Genomic DNA, 24,706 nt, shown 5'->3' with positions numbered 1-24,706 from the left:
ACCACTCTCTGTCCTGGGTCAGCTGCATGCAAGGCAAATGCCCTACCACTATGCCATTGTTTCAGCAAGAGTCATTTGAATTTCTTTTACATTTTTCGTATATAATAGCCATATAGTGACTAATAATGCTTTTACAAGTATTAAAATCATATTAATGAGATTATTTTGTAATTGGTGGGCATAAATCTAAGATTAAAATTATGAGGTAAAAGTAACTATTTTAACACCTTGACGAGATGTAAGATTATAGTCTATATTTTTATTTTCCGAACAACAATGATGGCTTCAATTTCTCCATATCCACATGAACATTTACTATTTTCTATTTTATTATTATCATTCTAGAGTATGTGGAACTGGCACTTCATTATGATTTTGATTTGCAATTCCTTGATAAATAATTACTAAATGTATCTTATGTACTTATTTCCATTTTTATGTTACCCAGAGGATTATAAATAAAAATTAGTCTCAAATTTTGTTTCTTTTGTTTTGGGACCACATCTTTCTATGCACAGGGGTAACTCAAGATTTCCACTCAGGAATCACACCTGGCAGGTTTGGGTGATCATATGGGAAACTTCAAATCAAACCTGTGGATCAAACCAATGTAAGCTGCAGGCAAGACAAATACCTACTCACTGTGCTTTGGCTCCACCTCTACTCTAGTTTTTGAGTTTTCATTTTATGATTGAATTATAAGATTTATTTACACATTTCAAACATAGTCACTTCATAAACTTTAAATATTGATAATATTTTCTCCAATTCTGTGCTGTATTTTCATTTTCTTGATATTGTTTTTTGAGGCACAAAAATTAATTTTGATGAAGTACAATTTATTCATTTTGTTGTCTATACTTCCAATATTCTAGGGATCCATTGAGAAATCTAATATTAAAAGATTTATCCCCTATATTTTCTTCAAGCAGTATATAGTTTTAGTTCTTTTAGGGGGATGTCAAATCTGATGATTCTCCTGAGTTACTCTTGAATTTGCATTCTTGGCTTTAAGCCAGATGATCCTAGCGTGGACCAAATATCCTGCTTTTTGTCAAAAGGTGGCAGCTCAGGGATTTCAACACTTCCTTTGAAATTTCACCCAATTCCATAATAAAATATTTTCTATACCAAAAAATAAAACAGGATTTAGTGAAGATATTGAAGGGTTTTACTAATGCAAAAACTTGATTATTATAAAATTGGTCAAACAATTATACTTCTCAAACTTTATATTTTGTAGCTTATTGTTATACCAAAGTATGTTATCAATTAGCACCACCTGTCTCATCGAAAATTCTTTGTTTCCTGAGATACACTGTACACCAGTGTCTAGAACTTACTAGATAAATCATAAAAATATGTTTACCATTATCTTTATAAATTTTCTTAATATCACCTTGGGAAAGTTTTCTTAATATGATTTTGATAGTGAAATGGTTATTTTTCATATGCATGGAAGCATATTTATTATGACACAAAAGCTGAAAGTACTTGAATAAAAATAGTTGAAGTCAGAGGAGAAAAGTAGTAAAAATAAATTAAATTTATGACAACAGTAACTGTTTAAAGGCACATAAAATACTTTGATAGTACACCTAAATCTAGAGACCAATGAAAACTGTAATTTTTGCTAGATCCTATTTCAAAGTGATTAAAGTACTGCTTCATAAAGCTATATAAAACTTTTAGAACAATGCATTTTCACACTTCCTCTATATTTTCATGCACTATGCCAGAAAACTGATGACTTAAGGCTGAGTGTCTATTTTTTCTGTCCACTACAGTTAAAATAGGGCTGTTATCATTTTGTTCAAATACAACGACAGTATTTTATGGAATAGATGGAAACCTAGTCAGTTCATAATACCATATAAAAGGTTGAGAAGATCTCTGTAGAAGCAAATTTTAAGCAAAATTTACTTTTGGTTCTAGCTTCTCCTTTGTTTCAAGTCACCTACAAGATTCTTAACTCTAGATCTATTTGTCTTCACTCACAGTCATCACTTACCTGTTCAGGGAAACATTTCTTATAAAGCCATTGATTTCTGACAGATGCTAATGTTCAAAAAAAGATGACTTTTGTGAATATGTTTAAAATATAAGTAATGGAGTCATTTCTAGTTAATGACATTTTACATCTTAAAAATATATGAGAAAACAAATATTAATTTAAATCAGACATTTAAAGAAAAATAAGGCTGGGGGCTATCAGAACTCTGAATACTCACACTGTATCTCCACCCAACAGACTTTTGATACTTATTCACTCTCACTCGCCTTCCAATTTCAGGTAATGCAGTCTGCAAAATCAAAAAAAAATCTTATTAGGATCAATAACACACTCTAAAACTGTTCTAAGCCTTTAGGTTGAAATGCATCTTTTGCATGCAGAAGTGCTGGGCTCAATTTCTGACAATGCATGGGTCTCCCAAACAACACTGAGAGTGACCCCTAAATAACGAACTGGGAAAGCCTCTGAGCACACTGAGATGGACAGAGAAAGTACAATAAGTAAATAACAATGCTCTACATGTAGTACTTTGTGGGTTTTTTGCACTAAATGAAGTATAGCATTATTTCCTTCTCATTTTTCATAATAGTGTTAAAATTATTTTAAGATTATTTAAGATTATTTTAAGAATATTTAAGATAATATTAAGATTATTTTTTGGGGGGAGTGAGGGTGGGCCAGACCCAATAGTATTCTGGGCTTATTCCTGGCTCTCTGCTCAGGGATCAATTTTACACGTGTGTAGGTGGCAATATATGGTGCCAGGAACTGGACCATGGTCAGCTGCATGCAAGGTAAGAGATTTAATTCCTGTAATCTCATTCAGTTTCTAAATTTTATATATATTTTTTATCCATGGAATATTGGCACCAAGTTCCTAGTACATATTTTACTGCCATACAATGGGGAAATTATATTGTTAATAAGGTAATACTTCTAATTAATAAAGAAACGTAATGAGGCCAGAGCAATATTAAAGGTGGTAGAGGGTTTGTATTGCATGCAGCTGACCAGGGTTTGATCCCTGACATCCTATATGGTACCCTGAGCACCACCAAGAGTAATTCCTGAGCACAGAGCAAGGAATGACTTTAAACATTGCCAGATATGGCCCCAAAAGTCATAAACAAAAAAATCTAAAAACAAGGTATTGACTCTATCTATTGCTTCAACTTAACTTTTCAATATTTCTAAAATCAGAACACATAAAATTAAGGAAAAATTCTGTTCAAGATCTCCCAGTTTAAACAAGGTAAATAGTACTTAAGAAAGTTTCAATTAAAAAATATAAACTGGTTTTTGGAAGCTTGTATTTTAGAACAAAATAAACCCACAGAGCCTCAAAATCTCTATAAATTCTTATTTGTTTAAAAATGCCATTTACTGGGAAAACAAAAAATATCATAGAACTATTGATAGTTTTACAAATTCACTATTTACATAAATTAAAAACATTTTATACCATTGGAAGTTTAATAAATAGTTTCAAAAATATTTGAGCATTTTCATCAGCATAAAGAAGTTAAAACAATTTGCTATATTTATGCAAATATTATCCAATGAAAGTGAGGTATTTGTGCTAGAGATAACAAAATAAGCTCTTTTGTACCAATGTCTACTCCAATATGTTATGAATTGTGATGCTACTTCTTGAATATCAGCAGGATTGTGCCAATTAAACTGTCTTGCTCATCTGTCAGAATATATGAAAAATGTGCATCCCTGACAAGTTCTTTCCTTCTACCTCTTATTGAGAATCAAATGGTTTCAAATCTCAGAAGGAATATATAAGGAAAAATGAATATAATAAAGTGCAAGAGCTTCAACATAGTATTAGAGAAGGTCTCCTCTTTTCTATCTGTGGATATAGATTATGCATAAAAATAGAGAGAAATAAGGGCCAGAATGGTGGTGCAAACAGTAGGGCATCTGCCTTGCATGTGCTAACCTAGGACAGACCACCGTTTGATCCCCCCGTATCCTATATGGTCCCCCAAGCTAGGAGCAATTTCTAAGTACATAGCCAGGAGTAATCCCTTAGCATCACAGGTATGGTCCAAGAAGCAAAATAAAATAAAATATCCCTAAACATACAAGTAGCCTCCTCCATCACTTGTTTTCTTCAGATACCTTTTTTTTTCTCTTTTTAACTCAGTTTTATTTATTTGTTCTATTTTTTGTATATACATAGTTTCTCTATCTTCACCAGTTTTGGTGCTGCTTGGTACAAAAACCAAGAAAACAGTCTCGCCTGGGGTAAAAGCTCAGATAAAAACCAGACCACAGTATCTGTGGTCCGTCATCTTTACCCAGAATTGCACCAGCAATACAATATGACAACATACGTTTTTGTATAGGCACAGTAAAAAGGGGAAATCATAGACACAGAAACAAGATCTTATCTTCTAGGAATAACAATTCACACTTTTTATAACACAAGGGAGCCTCACATCCTGGACATATGTCATGTGGATACAACTCAGTCTCCATAAGATTGGACAGTGTTAATTCAATCTCAAACCCCAGATCCCAGACGTAGAACTGATACAGCTCCCTGCAACAACAGCAGGAACTAAGCTCCATTGGGAGATTCATAACATCGCTCTGGCACAAACTTGTGCCAGTGTTAATATTACAACTAGGAGAGCGTGGAAATGGCAACTTGACCTAAGACCAGGTGGACCTATCACATCACCTAACACTAAGTGGAAATCAGAAGATGTAACGTCCTTTGAACTGTGAAAAATAAGAGCACTAACTACAGAAAACTGACGTTGACAACCGTGTCTGGGCAAAACTTACTTTGGGACCAATAAGGAAAACCCTACCCTAGGCTGTAGCCCAGGACTCTTACAAAAATCAATATTTCTTAGTACAGAGGCCCAACTTTGACAACAGAGACTGAGCAAAAATAGGGAGCAGATGATACAGAAGACTGAACACAACAATAATGATGGAACAGAACCTCTAGAACCGTAAATACTCTATCCTAGACCTTGTCCTATGACCTGCACAATTATCAAGATTGCTAGCTACAGTGGCCTGATTTTCTCATCCACAACTGAGAGGAAAGTTTCCTGGCACCACAAAAAAGCCCTTGGGATATGGTAATAAGTATTTATGGAGCCAGTGGTTGTTCCCATGAAGGTATGCTTCAAGAGGGAAGAAACCCTGAATCTCTTAGGCCAGGGGAATTCCCTTTATTCCCCAATACTTACTGTGCCTATGCAAAAAAAAAGTGGGGGGAACACCAAACCCTGCCACTCCAGCACTCCTTTTTCTTGTTTTGTTTTGTTTGTTTTTGATATGATTTTGTTCTCTTTTTTCTTCCACTTTTTTCTTTCTTTTTTTCACTTGTGGGGATATTATTTGGTGATTTTTTTTTGGCTGGGTGCATTCTTTTTCCTTTCTTTTTCTTTTTTTGGTAGTTACTACCAAATTTTTTCTTTTCTTTTCCTTATCCTTTTTATCTCCAACATAATCACATAACTTGAATCATTCAGCCTCATAAATTGAGGGGGGGAAATGATGATACCAGGACCAGTCGTATGAACATGTAGCGAAAATAAAAAATGATCAGACTTGAACACCAAACCCAAAGTCAATGACAATAGAATAGATACCCAATCTACAACAAGCTGTAATGTGGAGACCAGTTACACTAGTATCCTGGGGGTGGGGGTAAAGGAGGGAGATATGGGATACATGCTGGGAACAGGAGTGGAAGGACAACACTGGTGGTGGGAATGCCCTTCATTCATTGTCACTATGTACTGTAAATAATTCTGTGAAAGACTTGTAATGTACTTTGGTCACAATAAAAATTTATTAAAAAAATGAAAATCTTCAAGATGAAACAAATACATATTTTTCCTGTCTAACATAAATAATAAAGATTCATTTTTTCCATCTGAAAAAATAAATAAAAAATAAAAAAATTGATGAGTAGCTAAAGAATATCTGCTATATTTACATAATGGAATACTATACAACCGTTAGGAAAAATGAAGTCATGAAAAAAAAGAAAAAAGAGAGAGAAATAGAGATTGTCATGTGTTTTTATTGAATGCTAACATGTGTGCCTTTTCTGTAAGCATTTTATATATAAATATGTAAAAATAATAATAAATGTAATATATTAATGGTTATACATATTATATGATAAATGTATTAGACCCAAATTAACATACCTTTAATTGCATATAGTAATGATTTAAGAAATCTAATTCTCAGGGTCAAAGTGGTGGCACAAGCGGTAAGGCATCTGCCTTGCACATGCTAATCTAGGATGGACCGCAGTTCGATCCCACTTATGGTCCCCCAAGCCAGGAGCGATTTCTGAGAACATAGCCAGGAGTAGCTCCTGAGAGTCACCGGGTGTGCCCCAAAAACAAACAAACAAAAAAGGCAATCTAATACTCTGAATTGCTTTTCTGAAGATCACATTCCATTAAGGGAACAAAATGAAGACATAGTATATTATTACCTTACGTGCATTCATCACTTTAACAGCTGTGAATGCACCAGTCTTTTCATGTAGTCCCTGAAAGACAGGATAATAATAAATATAAAAGTCTGGCAATACAATATAGCAATCATAAAATAAGAAATATAAAATATAACATGTTATGTATCTAATATTGCAGACTACAAAGTTATAAGTTATAAGATTATAAGTTATTAATTTTAAAGTACTCTACTGTTCAATTCAAGAAATCAAGTAAGTCAATGAAGTTGTCTTATTTTTGTTTCCATTATTAGTGCAAATAACAAGTTATTTGAAAATACTAACTACCTCATATATTTTATTAAAATTTGCATGATATCAAAGACTATGACATTTGTTTCATTCCAAAACAATGACAAGAAAAAAATTCCTATTGATGGTGGGGGAAAAGAGATGCTCAAACATTGTTTTCAACTTATTATGTCGTACCAACATATATATCTTTCCACCAGGCACCTTTTCATACACTAAACAAGTTTTATGACAATTACTAATGAGGAATAGTTCAATGATTTCTAATTATTTCCTCAGTCATATTAATATACTTATAAAAGAAAAATTAAGGATTCTTTTCATTGAAACCAATCTGAGTTTTAGGAATGACGTCTTATCCTCAATTTACATACAAATTAAAAATTTATGATTTTCTAACCAATTCATGTATTTTGAGGCTAGCACCTTTATAAAATTTTCAAGCCATGGTCATTGAAAAAGTCCACTCTGGTATTAATATGAAAAGGTTACAACAGTATGATTAATAAGTTATCTCATAGATGATTCAACTCTTGGATGCTACTGAGTTTACTGCTTCCATGAAATTCTCTTTCACAGAGAAATTCAGAATATCACCTTCTATGAAAATATTGTCTTTGCAAATGAAATCAAGACAAATGAGATCACATTAATCTATAATAGAGAAAGTTCATTTTCTACCCTCCCCTCTCCTTTGTTGTTGTACAGTCTGTGTGTCATACACTTAGTTACAATCCTTGAACACTTGTTTGTGAGCTCTAGAAAGATCACAACCAGAGTTCTCAGATAGTGTGTAACAATGTGGAATTTGAACTTGAAGCCTCAAACATTAAAATGCAGAAGCTTCCTTATGATCCAACAATTCTATTCCTAGATATATACCCTAAAAATACAAAACACAATACAAAAATGACTTCTGTACTCTTATGTTCATAGCAGCACTATTTACATTAGCCAGAACCTGGAAGCATCCCAGGTGCCCAAAAAGAGACGAGTAGCTGGGGTCGGAGTGGTGGTGCAAGTGGTAGGGCATTTGCCTTGCACATGCTAACCTAAGAATGACTACAGTTCGATCCCCTGGCATCCCATATGGTCCGCCAAGCCAGGAGTAATTTCTGAGCATATAGCCAGGAGTAAAGCCTGAGCATCACTGGGTATGACCCAAATAGCAAAAAATTAAATAAAATTAAAATTAAAAAAGAGATTAGTAGCTAAATAATCTCTGCTATATTTACATAATGAAATACTATGTAGCTGTTAAGAAAAGTGAAGCCACGAAATTTGCTTATGTATGGATGGACATGGAGACTATTATGCTGAGCAAAATGAGTCAGAGGGAGAATAAATATAGAATAATCTCACTCATCTGTAGGACATAAGGAAAATAAAATACAGTGTGAGAATGATATCCAGAGACAAAAGAGATGAGGATGAGGACCAGTCTATGGTAGGAAGCTTGCCAAAGAGTGGAGAGTGCAGTTAGAGTACAGAAGGGTCTAATATGAAAGGGACATTCATGGCACCCCTTCATTTGCTGTAGTACAAACCACAATGTCAAAAACTAAAAGAGAAAGAGAGAGATAGGAAGAAAAAATGAAGTAAAATGTCTGCCTGAGAGGTGGGAGAAGGTGGGTGAGAGGGAAGAGGGCATCAGGGAGGATGAGAAAAAAACTGTAGACATTGGTGGTGGAAAATACATTTTATGACTCTTAATCATGAACAACTTTATATTTTTTTAAAAAACTGTACTATGATAAACCTTGTAACCAGGGTGTTAAAATAAAAATGTATTTTAAAAATTGCATCACTTTGCACTGAGGTACATCTTGGGAAGGCACATTCTGACATAAGAGTGATATTTACACAAAACAGACATGCACACAAATGGCCATTTGTAGAGAGGAAGAAATTGGAACAATATAGCTATAAACCAATGGATACCAATGGTTGATAACAAAGTAAAAAGGGTAAAAAAGACATTTCCTTAGACAATATCCTTGACAAAAATAAACCTGAAGATATGTCACCTTCAAAACTTTTAGATAATGAATTTTTTAAAGCACATCTGTGTTATTACAGCAGCAGCATAAGATTAATGAAAGGCACTGACACCAAAGGAATGTTCTCATGAATACAGAAATACTTTTAACTCAGAATGATCAAATGAGAGGCGATATTTCTGGAGAATTGTAGTAATTTCTTGGACCAATTCACTCTTGCATATTTAGTGAACTGCCAAGTCAATAAATATGAAAAATACTGAGATTTACTGGTTTCAGGAAAGTGATTTGTAAATATATTGCATGCCTACAGATTGAAGAGAGAGTAGAGCGGTTAAGATGTTTGCATTCAACCATTTGATCCCCACCATAAACTGAGCACCACCAGGTGTTAGATAACATCTTGCTTTTACCCAAAACAAAAGCATTTCCCCAGTTTCCTCTTTCTTTTCATCTATCCCTTTGATATGTAAAAGTCCACTTGGATATTACTCAACCCTCCTCCACTTGGTTGAATTTGTACTGGGTGAATAAGGAAAGGTCATTTTAATGGGCCCAGAGTGACCATGGAGTGAGAAGCCAAGCAAATCCATGATTCTTTCCTGACTAGCTTGGTTTTAAAGTTTAACACTTTAATCCGTCTACCAACAAGGTTCCCCAGCCTGGCAATCATCTTCAGACCCATCGGTCTGGGATTGGAAATATGGCTCATGATGTGATTTCAAAACTTGGGTTTATATTCAAAAGCAGGAATGATTTCTGGGAATAGAACCAGGATTAAACATTCAGATTTGAATAAGCTTTCTTTCAAAAATATTCTGCTCTGTAATATCTTTTACAAAATCTGAGGTATATTGTTGCTGTTTCATATGATTCTGCAAATTTTCTCTACTAAATAAAGCTCAAAGAACCCCCAAAAGAAAAGAGCACCCCTCTACTATTACAATCACTAATGTTACATGCCACATCCATAGGTTAATAATTATTCATTTTTCTCCACAAATAAGACTGATAGAATTGGGTCGGGGGGAGTATCCCAAGTAATGCCGAGGAGATCCCTGAGCACCTCTGCAATTCTTATTTCTCGTAATTTCATTTTAATGCAAACGCCCAAAGATTCATTGATGCTTAGGTTCTGTAGTGCCAAGATTATCTGTGAGCACTAACAATTCTCAGAGGTTCCACTGCAACCTCCAGAACTGCTAAGGAGCCTCCAGGATGACATGCAGTGATGTTCAGATGACCATGTGATGCTGGAGATGGAACTGGGTTGACCATGTCAAGTGTCCTAAACCCAATACTGTTTTGCCAGACAAGACTGATAGAATTTAAACAGAATTAAGAATAACTGAAAATTAGTTCTACACTTCAGATTAGCTCAGTCCTACTAAATATGACATACTTGTAATTGGGAAGATGCATCAAAAGAATTTCTTGGAAAAGCCATTACTCCAGGAACTCTAGAATCTTTACCACAGTTCTAATCAAAGACTTAATTATTACAGAAAATTTCAATAGGTAAGACATATAAAGAACAGTCTGTTGTTTTGATAAATGGATGAAATTTTTTTATTTAAATATAAATAATTTTGCATATTTATTGATAATATGAAGAAATAATATGGGATTAGAGTGGGCTCTTAATATAGAACCCAATTACTTTATAATCACAGATACATTTGGATAAAAATAGAAAATGACATTTGGATAAAAATAGAAAATGAAAGACATTCTTGCAATAATAATTTTCAGACACAAAAGAGAAAAGAGCTGGAAGTTCCAGCTCACCTCAGGAAGCTCACCACAAAGAGTGATGAGTTTAGTTAGAGAAATAACTACATTTTGAACTGTCCTAATAATGAGAATGTATGAGGGAAATGGAGAGCCTGTTTAGAGTACAGGCGGGGGTCGGGTGGGGAAGAGGGAGACTTGGGACATTGGTGATGGGAATGTTGCACAGGTGATGGATGGTGTTCTTTACATGACTGAAACCCAAACACAATCATGTATGTAATCAAGGTGTTTAAATAAAATAAAAAAAATAGAAAGCAATGTAACAAAGTAGGCAGAAATTGAACTGAAGTGTCTACAAGTAAAGGGACAATCACTCTAATATAAAAGAGGCAACAAAGGCTTCCTTTTTAAAGACTTCAGAGCAAAAACTGCCTTGTAGAAACCCTTGATTTCAGAATTTTAATCTCTAGAACTGTGAAGGAATAAATTCCATTTTGAAAAAAAAATGCTATATTCACTGTTGGATACTACAATACCAGTCTAGAAGTTAGCAGCTAAGGAAGGGCATAAGCTGGTCTTGGGATAGGAATCATAAACTGATAAAAGTGCCAGAAAATATCTAAAATGAGATTACAAGTTTGGATTGAAGTATGAAAGTTTCTTAAGCATTGTAAAATGGCTGCTGATTATTGTCTAATAGGGAAAATAGATATTTTGGATATTAACCCCATATCGGGTAGACAATTTGCAAATAGTTTGTCACACTCCAAAGGCTGTCTTTTCATTAATTTGACTATTTCTTTGTTATGAAAAATGTTTTCAGGAGGTGGTCTGCTACCTACTCCTGGCAATATTCAATCAAGTGGGATGGGCAGATCAATGCTAAGGCCAGAGGAGCCACTGGTACTTGGATACTGGGGTCTTGAAGAAAACATGTGCTATCTCTGTCAAGTTGAGACTACAAAAAGCATACCCAAAGCTCCAGGATCTCTAGGACTGTGCCCAGTGTTTCAGGGTGCTGTGTGATTCTGTGTATAGAAAAGGGAACCCAAGCGTGTAAAGCATGTGTGTCTGACCCTATGCTATCTCCCACGTTCTGCTGTAAAAAAACAGTCAATCATTTTCCTATGCCAAATGTTCATAAATTCCAGAATATATAGACATTATCCTTATGGCATATATTAGTGAGAAAATGGAATATATTTTAAACAGAATTGGCACACAGTAGAGCTCAGGGCTCTTTCTTGGCTCTGTGCTCAAAGATCACTACTGGCAGATTTCAGGATACCATATGTGGTGCTGAAGATTGAACCTGGGTCAGCTGTGTGGAAGGCAAATGCCTTACTCACTGTATCCAGTGACACTGAATTGGTAAAATCAGATTGGTTGTTCCCTTATTATCCTTATTTGTTTAATTACTGGTAAATAAAACAAAATTATGTTAGTATACACTAATGGGATGTTTGTATATTATACTTTGCTATAAAATAATAATACAGCAGATTTGAAATTATGTTCTGATTACTAAGGGTTTGGTAACCATTGTCCAAAACATCCATATAAATCTGGAATAGCCAGATAAAATGTTAGTGGGAAATTTCTACATGTTAATATAGAAATTTTATCTTGACCTATTTTTTTAAATTTGAAATGATTTTAGACTTAGCAGTTTCAAAGATAGTATTCAAAAATAGTCCAGCATATGCTTCACACAGATGCTTCTAATGTTAACTCTTATGTGATTATCATGAAATTGCAAAAACAAAAATATAAATTCTGTTATAATATTCCACTAAATTGTAGTTTTTCTTTGTATTTTTACAGCTTTCAAATCTTACCTTTTTTTTCCAGAAATCCAAATTTGATCTATTTATCTTGCCATATATTCTTAGGCTAAGTAATATGACATTTACTATTTTTCCTATTTGTCATAACCTTGACACTAGGTAGACTGTCCCCTAACTTTGGGGCTTCCAAGTGTTTTCTCATAATTTATATTGAGGTTACAGAGTTGATGTGCACTTCTCAGTACATAATGTCAGGGGTACATTGTTCAATCATGACTTAACACTGTTGCTGTTAACTTCCAGTCTTTTTAATATAATATTATAAAGGTTTCTTCATCCTAACATTCGTATTTTAATATTTTGCTAATTAAAAGAGATTCATGCTGATCTAAATAGAAAACCTAGACATCATCTTGAGATAAACTAATTGTTCAATGGTGCCATCTTGTGGTTCCCTGGCTAAAAGGATATTATCTTGCTGAACTCTATTAGCTTCCTCTTAAATACTATTGAATAAAGAAATGCATGTGCAATTTTTATAATGTGTTTTTAATTGCAAATGTATGTCTCATAGAAAATTAATTTTAACTCCATTTTAAAGAGCATATAGAGAATACTAAGAAACAAGTCTAGATTTGTACTCTAGATTGAATATTAAATAATACCACAATTCCTTCTGGTCTTTGTTAACATTGTATAAAAAATTTAAAGGGAGACCTAAATTATAAATGTTTTTCTTGTTTTTTTTCCTATGAATTATAATGTCACTAGTGTTATATGGGAGCTACTAGTAGCACTGGGCAAGCAATGCTCCTTCAAATAATGTGTAAGTATGACCTTTTAATGTTCAATCATCACAAAGCAAGGGGAAGAAAATCGACCTATTGTTCTTATAATAAAATGTAAAGTGATTCATAAGTTCATTGTATAAATTCATCATCCAATCTTATTTGAGAAACAGAAGGTTGATTCTCTAAAGAGAGTGCTTTCGATCACTTTCTAACTCTAGGCCCAAATTCATATACTTTTGGAATCAAATAACTGAAGCTCAGATAATTTAGATATACAGTACAATTTAGGCGCAATATTATGTCAAATAGTCAACTCCTCATAAACCTATGACAAATTATTAATAACAATTATATTTTAATATCATTATATATTTGTTTATTTTTATTTGTATTCATTTCATTAAGTAGTGAAAAAATTTTTTTTGTTTTTTTGGGACGCACCCAGCAGCACTCAATTGAAATTAACAATTTCAATTACTCCTGGCTCTATGCTCAGAAATCGCCCCCCAGCAGGCTCGGGGGACAGTATGGGATACTGGGATTCGAACCACTGTCTTTCCGCATGTGAGGAAAAGCATCTGCCTTGCTCTTGCTAACCTAGGATAGACTTCGGTTCGATCCCTCGGCATCCCCTATTGTCCCCCAAGCCAGGAGCGATTTCTGAGCACATAACCAGGATTAACTCCTGAGCGTCACCAGGTGTGCCGTCCCCCCAAAAAAGGTTATAAAAACTGCTTTTAGAAGGAACAAATACATTTTTGATAGAAGGTGGGGCTGGACAGATAGCACAGCGGTGTTTCCCTTGCAAGCAGCAGATCCAGGACCTAAGGTGGTTGGTTCGAATCCTGGTGTCCCATATGGTCTCCGCCCCCCCCCCCACCCCGTACCTGCCAGGACTATTTCTGAGCAGATAGCCAGGAGTAACACCTGAGTGCTTCCAGGTGTGGCCCTAAAAACAAAAACATTTTTTGATAGAACCAATGAGAAATAATGAAGATGAATCTCTAGATTTTACATCAGGGGTCTCAAACTCAATTTACCTGGGGGCCTCAGAAGGCAAAGTCGGGGTGAGGCAAGGCCGCATAAGGGATTTCACAAAAAAGTCCTCAAACGTCATTATTAACAGTTTTAATTATTTCTTCTGAACATGAATAGAACATTAAGTGAAGATCATGAACAGTTCTTCTGAACATGGCATCTTTTGCCTATTCCTTGCTGCCAGAGACTTGACAGCGCTTCTTCTCACAAACCTGAACCAAATTTGGCTTCAGAGAGGAAGCAGTTGAAACCCTCAGTATGGCTTAAAGATGATCATCATTAAGTCTAGACCTGTACTTTGACTTATTGAAGTTCAATGTGGAGAATAACTTTTCACACAAATATTTGCTCCCAAAAAGGCACATGGTGTGCTTGAACATTCGGGAAAGCTCAGGGAAGCTGGGGGGCAATTCTCTCAAAAATTTTCAACGCATGTCTGCTTTTCCACTAATCTCCCTGAACTTAGCTTTGAGATCAGAGTTGCATTGCAGGTCAATGAGCTCCATCTGAAGCACAGGGGAGCATCTTGCACATCAAAGGAAAAGGGGTCCACAAAATTTTGGAAAGTGGCTCTGTGCTTTTTGAAGTTTGCAAATCTGTGATCAAATTCTTCTCTAGCTTAAAAATAGCATCAACATATTTCTCACCACTGAATGGTATGCCTGCATCCACAAGTTCCTTGCAATTCTCTCAAAAATTGTCAATGCATGTCTGCTTTTCCACTAATCTCCCTGAACTTAGCTTTGAGATCAGATTTGCATTGCAGGTCAATGAGCTCCATTTGAAGCACAGGAGAGCATCTTGCACATAAAAGGAAAAGGGGTCCACAAAAATTTGGAAAGTGGCTCTGTGCTTTTTGAAGTTTGCAAATCTGTGATCAAATTCCTTATCTAGCTTAAAAATAGCATCAACATATTTCTCACCACTGAATGTTATGCCTGCATCCACAAGTTCCTTGCATACTGAAAAATGGCAAAGGTTTGTCTGAGAGAGCTGGGATTTCCATAACACAAGTTTTGTGAAGAATGCTCTCACGTTGTCATAGGCAGCACTGATAAGCTGCCCCGGGCCTTGTAACATCTTCTTTAGTACATTGAGCTTATGTGTGATGTCAACAAGAAAAGCTAAGTCCATATGCCATTAGTGATCACTCAACTCAGAAACAGCATTCCCATCCTTCTCCATGAAGGCTTTCACTTTTTCTCTCAACTCAAAAATATTTTCAGGACATTTCCCCTGCTGAGCCAACATACCTCGGTGAAATAGAGCACATCTCCATATTCTGACTCCATTTCCTCTAAAAAAGCACGGAACCTCCTGTGCTTTAAGCCCCTGGATCTGATTTGGTTGATGCATTTCACAACAACAGACATCACATTGTCACACGGCAGGCATTTACTGCAAAGGGCCTGCTGATGGATAATGCAGTGAAGAGCAGTGGCCTTCTCTACACCCTCATCTTCAAGTGTTTTTTTGAACAAGTGCCACCAGTCCATTTTTCCTCCCTGTCATCGATGGCACTCCATCAGTTATTATTCCAACAAACCTCTTCCATGGCAAACCTGAATTCTCAATGGCATCACACAGATGCCGAAATATCTCATTAGCGGTGGTATGGCCATGTATTGGAATTATTGTGAGCAGCTCCTCTGTCAATTCAAAATTGCAATCAACACCACGGACATAAATTGTGAGCTGCACAGTGTCTGTTATATCTGTGCCCTCATCAAGAACAACTGAGTATGCATCAAAACATTTGGCTTTCTCACACAGTTGATGATAAATGTCACTTGACATGTCAGAAATGCGCTCTGGCACAGTGTTGGCAGAAAGGCTGACTTTGCTAAACTGACCTTTCTTCTCCAGACAGATAATACTTGCAGCCTGTAACATGCATTTTTTAACAAACTCTCCTTCTGTGAATGGTTTCTCTGTCTAGCAATCATCTCACTAACCATGTAACTAGCTTCGACTGATGCAACATTCTCTTTGGTTGCTTTCTTGAAGAAATCTTGTTGCCTCACTAGACATGCTTTAAGACTGGCAACCTGCTTGGCTCTCTCATTTCCTTGATATTTTGGACATTCCTCAGCATGCTTAGTTGAATAATGGCGTTCAAGTTGTATTCCTTGTGCACTGCAACTTTCTCTGAGCAAATAAAACATGTGGAGATGCCCCTGTGCTCAACAAAGAAATACTGCATCTCCCACTTTTCCTGAAATTGTGTGTGCTCATCATCAGTCTTTCTCTTCACTGCAGGCTTTGATGCAGTCATGATGAAGGTATGACAAAATCTAATTCTGTAATAAACTTCTCTCCCTTAGGCCTGCAATAATACAAGGGACAGTGGGCAGGAGCAACGGAAATGATGTCTGCACTAGGTGCAAAGTATTCGAGATTATTCGCTTACCAAATACTCTCAATAAAAATCGCATTGTAGGGGCCGGGCGGTGGCGCAAGAGGTAAGGTGCCTGCCTTGCCTGTGCTAGCCTTGGACGGACCGCGGTTCGATCCCCCGGCGTCCCATATGGTCCCCCAAGCCAGGAGCAACTTCTGAGTGCATAGCCAGGAGTAACCCCTGAGTGTTACCGGGTGTGGCCCAAAAACAAAAACAAAAAAAAAAAAAGAGAATCCAGACATGGGGCCGGGCGGTGGCGCTAAAGGTAAGGTGCCTGCCTTGCCTGCGCTAGCCTTGGACGGACCGTGGTTCGATCCCCCAATGTCCCATATAGTCCCCCAAGCCAGGAGCAACTTCTGAGCACATAGCCAGGAGTAACCCCTGAGCATTACCGGGTGTGGCCCAAAAATCAAAAAAAAAATCGCATTGTAAGAAAAAAATCCCAAAAAAATCGCATTAAACATTTGCATACCCGGAACAGAACTGCTCGGGGTATGCAAATGTTTAATACGATTTTTTTTCTTACTAATGTAATTTTTATTGTGATTATTCGGTAAGCGAATAATCACAAATACTGCAATATTTGAAGGCCGGCCGTGGGCCACAAAATGTTGTACGAAGGGCCGCAAAGGGCCTGCGGGCCACGAGTTTGAGACCCCTGTTTTACATGGACTTGAACTAAAATTCATTTAATAATATATCCTGATGTTTAGTTTTGGGAATTCAAATTACCACACTTCGGGTTACTCATAATTTTGGGAAATATCTAAATAATAAATCAATATCAAATTGTACATTTATAATTAATATCAAATTATAAATTATCCAGTGATTACAACAAAAATATAAACTGTCAGTAAAAACTCTAAAAATCCAAACTTACTGACCAATGATTCCATCATTTACTTTTCTAGTAACAAAGATTTAACTTTTGCTTTACACATCTTCCATTGGGCTATTTATAAAATAAATTATTATTAAAGTTATTCATTATAATTATTATATCATTTAATTTAATATTATGTTAGATAATTAGATAATTAGTGTATAATTCATTATAATTATTCATTTATAATTTATGATTATAAAATTATAATGAGAGGTAGTGGCAGATTAAGCAATATATAAACTAATATCAAATTACAAATCAGTACTACACCTGTAAAGTGAACCTAGTTAAAACCCTAATAAGAGACTGGGAAGGTGGCGCTAGAGGTAAGGTGTCTGCCTTGCAAGCGCTAGCATAGTACGGACTGCCGTTCGATCCCCTGGAGTCCATATGGTCCCCCCAAGCCAGGGGCGATTTCTGAGTGCATAGCCAGGAGTAACCCCTGAGCGTCAAACAGGTGTGGCCCCCCAAAAAAAACCCTAATAAAAGGTGGTCCCCCAACTTCCTCTTCCCAGTAATCTCTTGTTTTGATATATAAAAGTCGACTGAAGAGTACTTTTCTTTCTTTCAACCTTCCCCATCTTGGTATTGGGAATGGGTTTTGAATAAAAGAACAGTTCTAACTTTTGGCTTGGTAGATGCAGCACACGAAAAAGAGAGGCCATGAGGCAAAAAGCAGACAAACTCCAATGATTTTCCTGATTGGCTTGGTATTATTTTTCCACCAATACCCAGTTTCATCAGACCCATCTGCCTAAGGTGTTAGAAACATGGCATGTGGGGTGATCTTACAACCTTTGGATATTTATTTTACAATACTATCAATAATGAACTACAAGCATACAAGTATACCTAAAAGGTGCTTAAATAAAGATATTATCATGGACAAAAACAAGTATATCTACATAAGTTTCTTCTAATTCATATTAATTTGCTTAATCAGAAATCAAGAAACTGGAAAGACTTCCTTGCCACACCCCACTCAGAAAGGACACACACCAAATAGTGTAGTGTCCTCCTGAAAAGGAATTATTTGCCAAAAAGGCCCGCTTAGAGCAGTCAAAATCACTTGACCCTTTGCGTGGATGGTTTGGCAATAATTTTAAATAGTGGCTATAACTATCTCTCTCTTTATTTTTAACCATTATTAGAAATCAGGCCTTAGTAAATTCTTTCTAGGACAGTACTAATCCCGCCAAAAATCTCCCACTTAATAGCTCCCTGTAATTTTTGCTACCTTGGCGCCTAAATTCAGATTTTTCCATAACTTAGCTCAAAACAAAGTAATTTTCAGTTTCCCCCCCCCAACTCTGAAACATTCCTCACATTCCACCTGATAATTACCTTTTCCTTCTGTTTTACCCAAAGCAAAGCCAACCCAAAACAAGCTGCCTTTTCACCTTCAGTATTCAGCTCTTTAATATGCTAATCTAAGCCAGAGTCCTCCTTTCTCTCCCAGTTTCTTTGATGTCTAGAATTTGCACCCGCTTTTCCCTGCCTCTACCTTTTAAAAGCTGCCAGCTTAAAAAATAAAATTGTCTCTCGTTCCTTGTAAACGTGAGACCCCATACTATCTGTGTGGTTTCATTCATTTTTACAATATATTTCCATCATTCGCCATTCCGCGTGCCCACCTTTTCCCGTGGAATTGTTCCCGAACTCCACGAAGGATTTGTTTGCAGGTGCTGTAGACTGCAAACAAAATTTGGCTCGCAGCACTTCCTGGAAGATTTAGAATGTAAACTGGCCCATAATTAATGGCAGAGAATTTGAACAGATTCTGAAGTATAAAATGAATTAGCAAGTAACAGCCTATGAGTTTATGAGATAATAAAAAGACGTTGAGCATGAATATGAAAGCAATTACAGAAGCAAAGATGCCATAAAAGTTATGAAAAATGAAAAAAATAGTAGTATGTTTCTGTCATTTCAGAAATCTCAATATAATTTGTATCAAATACTCTTCAAAAGAAGACAGACATGACTACTGAGTAAGTTTACTATTAATAGTTTAGTAGAAGTTTACTACATTATCTATGACTTTAATGTGTCTCATGCAAAAATCAGGGTAGTTAAGACACTGAATACCAGCACAAAATTACATTGGTGATCAAATACATTGGGGGTTGCACCTTCTAAACATTAACTAATGATTTAAAATTGTAATTGTGACAACTATTTTGGAAAAGGCCATCATCCCATGGCAGTTATTAGCCATGAGTTTTTTTTTACTTAGAAAGATATAAGGCAATTTCTTGTTATTTTTGGTCACACCTGTTGTTGATCAGGGTTTACTCCTGGATCTATGCTCAAGGATCACTCCTTGCAGTGCTCAAAGGACCATATAAGGTCCTAGAGATACAACCTGTGTTGGCTATACACAAGACAGAGTCCTAATTACTTTGGCCTTGGTTATAAAATAAGCACTGATGGTCTACTGTTGATTAGTATAAAGTTTTTACTTTTAGCAAGCTATTAAAAAGTTGTGTTTATTAAAGAGTGCTTATTTTATTCGAGTTCCAATATATTCCATTTAATTATTTGCTTTGTGTTATGCTGATGATATGCTTATATCATTTTGATATCTAAACAAAATAATTCCCAGTGAATCTCTTTTCAACTGATTTTGTGGTGGCAAAAGAACTCAATGCACACTACACAGGTGTTCATTTGGTGACCTTGTCTTGTATAAACAGTTTTGTCTTTGTTATGTATTTGAGATCCAGCTCTCCTTTAATAAACAAAACAATTTTTGCTCCTAAAACAAAATAAGTAAAGCCATACATAGCACCCAGATTTCTTTGTACTATGCCCTAGAGGCTGAGAGAGGACAACTAGCAGTATCATGTTAGTCATCATTGGTTCTATGCAAAACATTTAACTGACGATAAAAAAAACTAAGTCAGGCCATCCCCTATTTTAGTTTAGGACTTGTTTTAATGCTTGAGATCACAGTTAATAGAAATTACTCCCTTATCACTTTCAGTCTTCCACATCATCAGGTTCAATCAACAAGCCTATTGGGGAAGTCAGGCTTTAAGAGGTGTGGCCAAATGATCTATCAACAGATTGGAAATAGTGGTACAGGGAGAGGGAATGTACACATAGTGGAGCATATTAATTACCCTCCAAGTAAGTTATCCATCATGAATATTTACTTAATTAAAAAAATTTACAGATTCCACATTTAGAAATGTATTCAGAAAAAATGTTTTTGATATTTTTTGGCCACACCCGGTGATGCTCACTCAGGGTTACTCTTGGCTATGCACTCAGAAATCGCTCCTGGCTTGGGGGACCATATAGGATGCTGGGGGATGGAACCATGGTCCATCCTAGGCTAGCACACACAAGGCAGGTGCCTTACCACTTGCACAACCGCTCTGGCCCCTGTATTAAAAATTTTAAGGAATTAATATTGTTGATAGTTTTACTTGGTGACTAACAAGATTAACAAGATTAACTAACAAGATTAATATTTTTGTATGTCTCAAATATTCTACTACAGGCAAGGAAAACCATATTCATTTGACTGGCGGGCAACAGTCATTCAACTGTCAAAGGTCACAATAAAAAGTATCGTATTTGCTATCTGCATGATTAAAGCATCATCACAATGGTTTGATACAGTCCAGTTCAATATTTAATTGTTATTATCACTTTCCAATTGGAGAAAATTAAGAATAAGCAGAGTAGATATTTCTGGCTTTGAGTAGATGAAAATAGGGGTTGTAAAATAGTATTTAACTTCAACAAATCAGCTTTCAAACCTTCTATAACTAGGTGGCTACTATTTGTAGGAAAATAATGCAATTTTGCATAAAAGATAGGAAGCATTATTAATTAAAGAATGGTAACATAATTGTTCTTGAACTTTCCAAAAATTGTCCACAGCTGTAATTTTAAAAGGTTTTATATCTTTATAAATATATCATGAGAATAAATTCATATTTAAGTTGTTTGAACAATATAGATTAAGCAATGAGATTTAAATTAGAAATTTATCTTCTCAAGATTTCCAAATTTCAGTTTACCTTATCTTTTTAACTATTTAACTCTGCTATGAAATTGACAGCTCTCTGAGTGAAATTTTATTTTTTATATTTATTTTTTCTCCCCCCCCCTCCTATTTTTTATATTTATTAGAGACTAGGCCAATACTTGGAATATCACCAGCAGGCTGAAAATATGGGGTTGAACTAAGTCAAGTCATTCACACCATGAAGATCTAAATACAGGGAAAGCTACATAAAGAATAGTGTGTATCTGCATGTGTGCTACAGGAAATACACAAATAGTTTTCATTGAGAGTTAAGTGTGAGAAGATCTAGTGAGAGCAATGTGCCTACTTTATGTACTGGAATTTTCTGACACAATTTGAGAGATGCTACACTAAGGCAGAGGACTCCAAGAAATTAAAAGGCCATTTTGTTTTCAGTTGAATTTCCTTCACGTCCTAAAATCCACTTTAAATAAAATCAAATTTCCTTATAACTGTCTTCAGGGAGGCTCAGGGGAAAGCTATCAGCTATTATCAGTGGGCAAAAGGTCGAAATAGTAATAGAAGTGTCAAAATTTTAGCCAGAAATGTTACAAGCTTAATTTTCCCAGGTGACATTTATACCTAATGTTTTCCTTGCTTCCCTAAAACATAGACAACGTACTAGAAGTTTCTTCACCAGAAAAATGCTATTTATATCCTTTATGATGAGGATAACAATTCCAACTTTAAATCTCTAATCTGTTTTTTCTTTCTTTGTGACTCCAAATTACACAAACCCTGACTAGACAGAAAAATAATGTATACTAAAACATTTTTTTGTGACAGGGAAGTAATTTTCCTGCTCTAGGAGTGGGAGGTGAGGAGGAAATCAGAAACATCGGTGATGGTTATGGGAAGGGGACACTGGGGACGGAAGGTGTACAATGTATAATGAAAATTCAACAATGAACAATTTTGTAACCATGGTGCTTAAATAAAGATCAAAAGCTACTAAAATACCATTATATTCCAATAGAATGTTTTCTCATCCAGAATTGTGGAATGGTGGTTTAAGTGGTTTTGTAATTTAGAAACTGTTCTGTAATTTGAGACAGTTATAAGTCCTTATACAGCAGCTTCAACTGAGTTTATTACCCTTTTTATTTCTCCTGCTGGGGAAAATAGGTGAAAAAAAAGAAGTAACTCCATTTGTAAATGGAACTGTGCTACAGTATTCAAATAATGGATCACACTAAAAAAGACAAAAGGTCAGTGTTCTTTGCTGTAGTATACATGCAAAATTTGTGAGAAGTAAAATAAATGAATAAATTGTAAAATATAAATTTAGGACGCTAAAAGAGAACCTCTATGTACTGCTTTTTGATAAACATCAGTCTTCAAAAGGGACACAAGTACAAACCACAGAGGGTTTGAATGACACCATAAAACTAGGCACAAATCATAACTAGGCACATCATAACTAGGCACAAATTCAAGTTTAAAATCACAAGGTTTTTTTGGGGGGGAGGGAGGGTTGGAAGGGCCACACCTGGTGACGCTCAGGGCTTACTCCTGACTATGTGTTCAGAAATGGCTCCTGGCTTGGGAGGTCCATCCTGGGGCAGCCTCATACAAGGCAAACGCCCTACCACTGTGCTATCGTTCCAGCCCCTAAAATCACAAGTTGTAACTGTATTCATGCTGAGAAAACTATGTAGAGCTCTATAATATTGGGTCTCAAACTATGTCATTCTAGTAATTCACACAAAGAGATTAATCTGTATAGTGAAATCATAATCAGTTGAGAACTGAATGATTTAGTTTTCTCTGTGAAGATTCTCCACAGAGTATTCTTTTTTTCACAGTAAAAAATAAAAGGAAACTCAGCTACCAAATGAATTTTCATCTAACATTTTTGGCCTTAGTCTTGACCATGATGTAGTGGATGAAGTCATGGGCAGAGACAAAGTCTAAAGTCTTTTATAAGTAAATAAGTTTCAGGAAAAAATAATGTTTCACTGCAATGTCACAATGTTTTAAGAAAGATAGTTTACCTTATCTTACTTTATGCAAAGAATAAATCAGTTGACACTAATGCAATATATTTTCAATATTTTTAGATATATTAGATATCTGCAATATTTAGATATTTAGATATCTGCAGTGTTTCCCATGCTAACAAACACACAACTAGTTGAAAGAACAGAGGCATATAGAAGAACAGTAAGCAATGGGAAGGAAAAACTACCATTTCCTTCTAGCCTTCAACTTTATATTAAGAATTCACATATGGACCCTGAGAGATAGCACAGCGGTGTTTACCTTGCAAGCAGCTGATCCAGGACCAAAGGTGGTTGGTTCGAATCCCGGTGTCCCATATGGTCCCCCATGCCTGCCAGGAGCTATTTCTGAGCAGACAGCCAGAAGTAACCCCTGAGCAACGCTGGGTGTGACCAAACAAAAACAAAAACAAAAACAAAAGTATATTTCTGGTGGCCAGAGATATAGCACAGCAGTAGTGCATTTACCTTACATGTGGCAGACCCAGGATGGACCCAGGTTCGATCCCTGGCATCCCATATGGTCCCCGAGCCTGCCAGGAGCGATTTCTCAGCACAGAGCCAGGAGTAACCCTTGAACACCACTGGGTGTGGGCCCCTCAAAAAACAAAAAAAATAAGAGTATATTTCTGAAGCATATATATTCTTTGGTATTACCCTTATTCAAAATGTCACTTACATGTGCAAAAGAATGTTTACTTTCTCTCTGTTCATTAAAAAGTTGTATACATTTCTAAGAACTCTGGCTTGCTAACTTTATAAGCAAGGACAGAGTTCCAGAGAAAAATAGTGATTTCACTGAAAGGAAAAAAATCTATTGACATGTTTGTGTGTGCTGCAAGAAACCAAACTAAAATACACACAAAAACAAAAACTGTACTTGTTAAAGGCATATGATATATCATAAAGGAATTATGATAGAGTGCCTGAAACATTTTAAAAATAATTTTTTATTTAAGCATATTTGTTACAAAATTATTCATACTTGAGTTTCAATCATAGAATGTACTTTCCCCACCACCAATGTCCCTTGTTTCCTTCCCCTGAACCCTCCTCTGCCTATGTCAGGGGAAGGCATTTTGTTTTTTACTCTCCACCTCTCTTTTCCTTTATGACACTGAGGTGTGCAAGATTTCTTTTATGATACCGTGGTTTGCAATATTGTTGATTAAATGCATGTCACTTACCCATTTTTAGCATCCAGTTCTTGTCCAGAGTGATATGTTTCAACTATCAATGTCATAATGTACCTTT

General features: G+C 35.7%; 1 protein-coding gene across 1 annotated transcript in view; it reads right to left on the bottom strand.

The window, feature by feature from the left end:
- Window positions 1-24,706, bottom strand: part of NRK (Nik related kinase) — a 181,313-nt gene that overhangs the window by 101,456 nt on the left and 55,151 nt on the right. The window contains 2 exon segments of the mRNA XM_049766937.1: window positions 2,232-2,303; window positions 6,501-6,557. Of these exon segments, the coding sequence (XP_049622894.1) occupies window positions 2,232-2,303; window positions 6,501-6,557 (129 nt within the window).

The sequence above is a fragment of the Suncus etruscus genome, chromosome X, assembly GCF_024139225.1.
Source record: "Suncus etruscus isolate mSunEtr1 chromosome X, mSunEtr1.pri.cur, whole genome shotgun sequence".
Taxonomy (NCBI): domain Eukaryota; kingdom Metazoa; phylum Chordata; class Mammalia; order Eulipotyphla; family Soricidae; genus Suncus; species Suncus etruscus.
The sequence above is the reverse complement of the archived record's forward strand: the minus strand, read 5'-3'. Positions and strand labels throughout refer to the sequence as shown.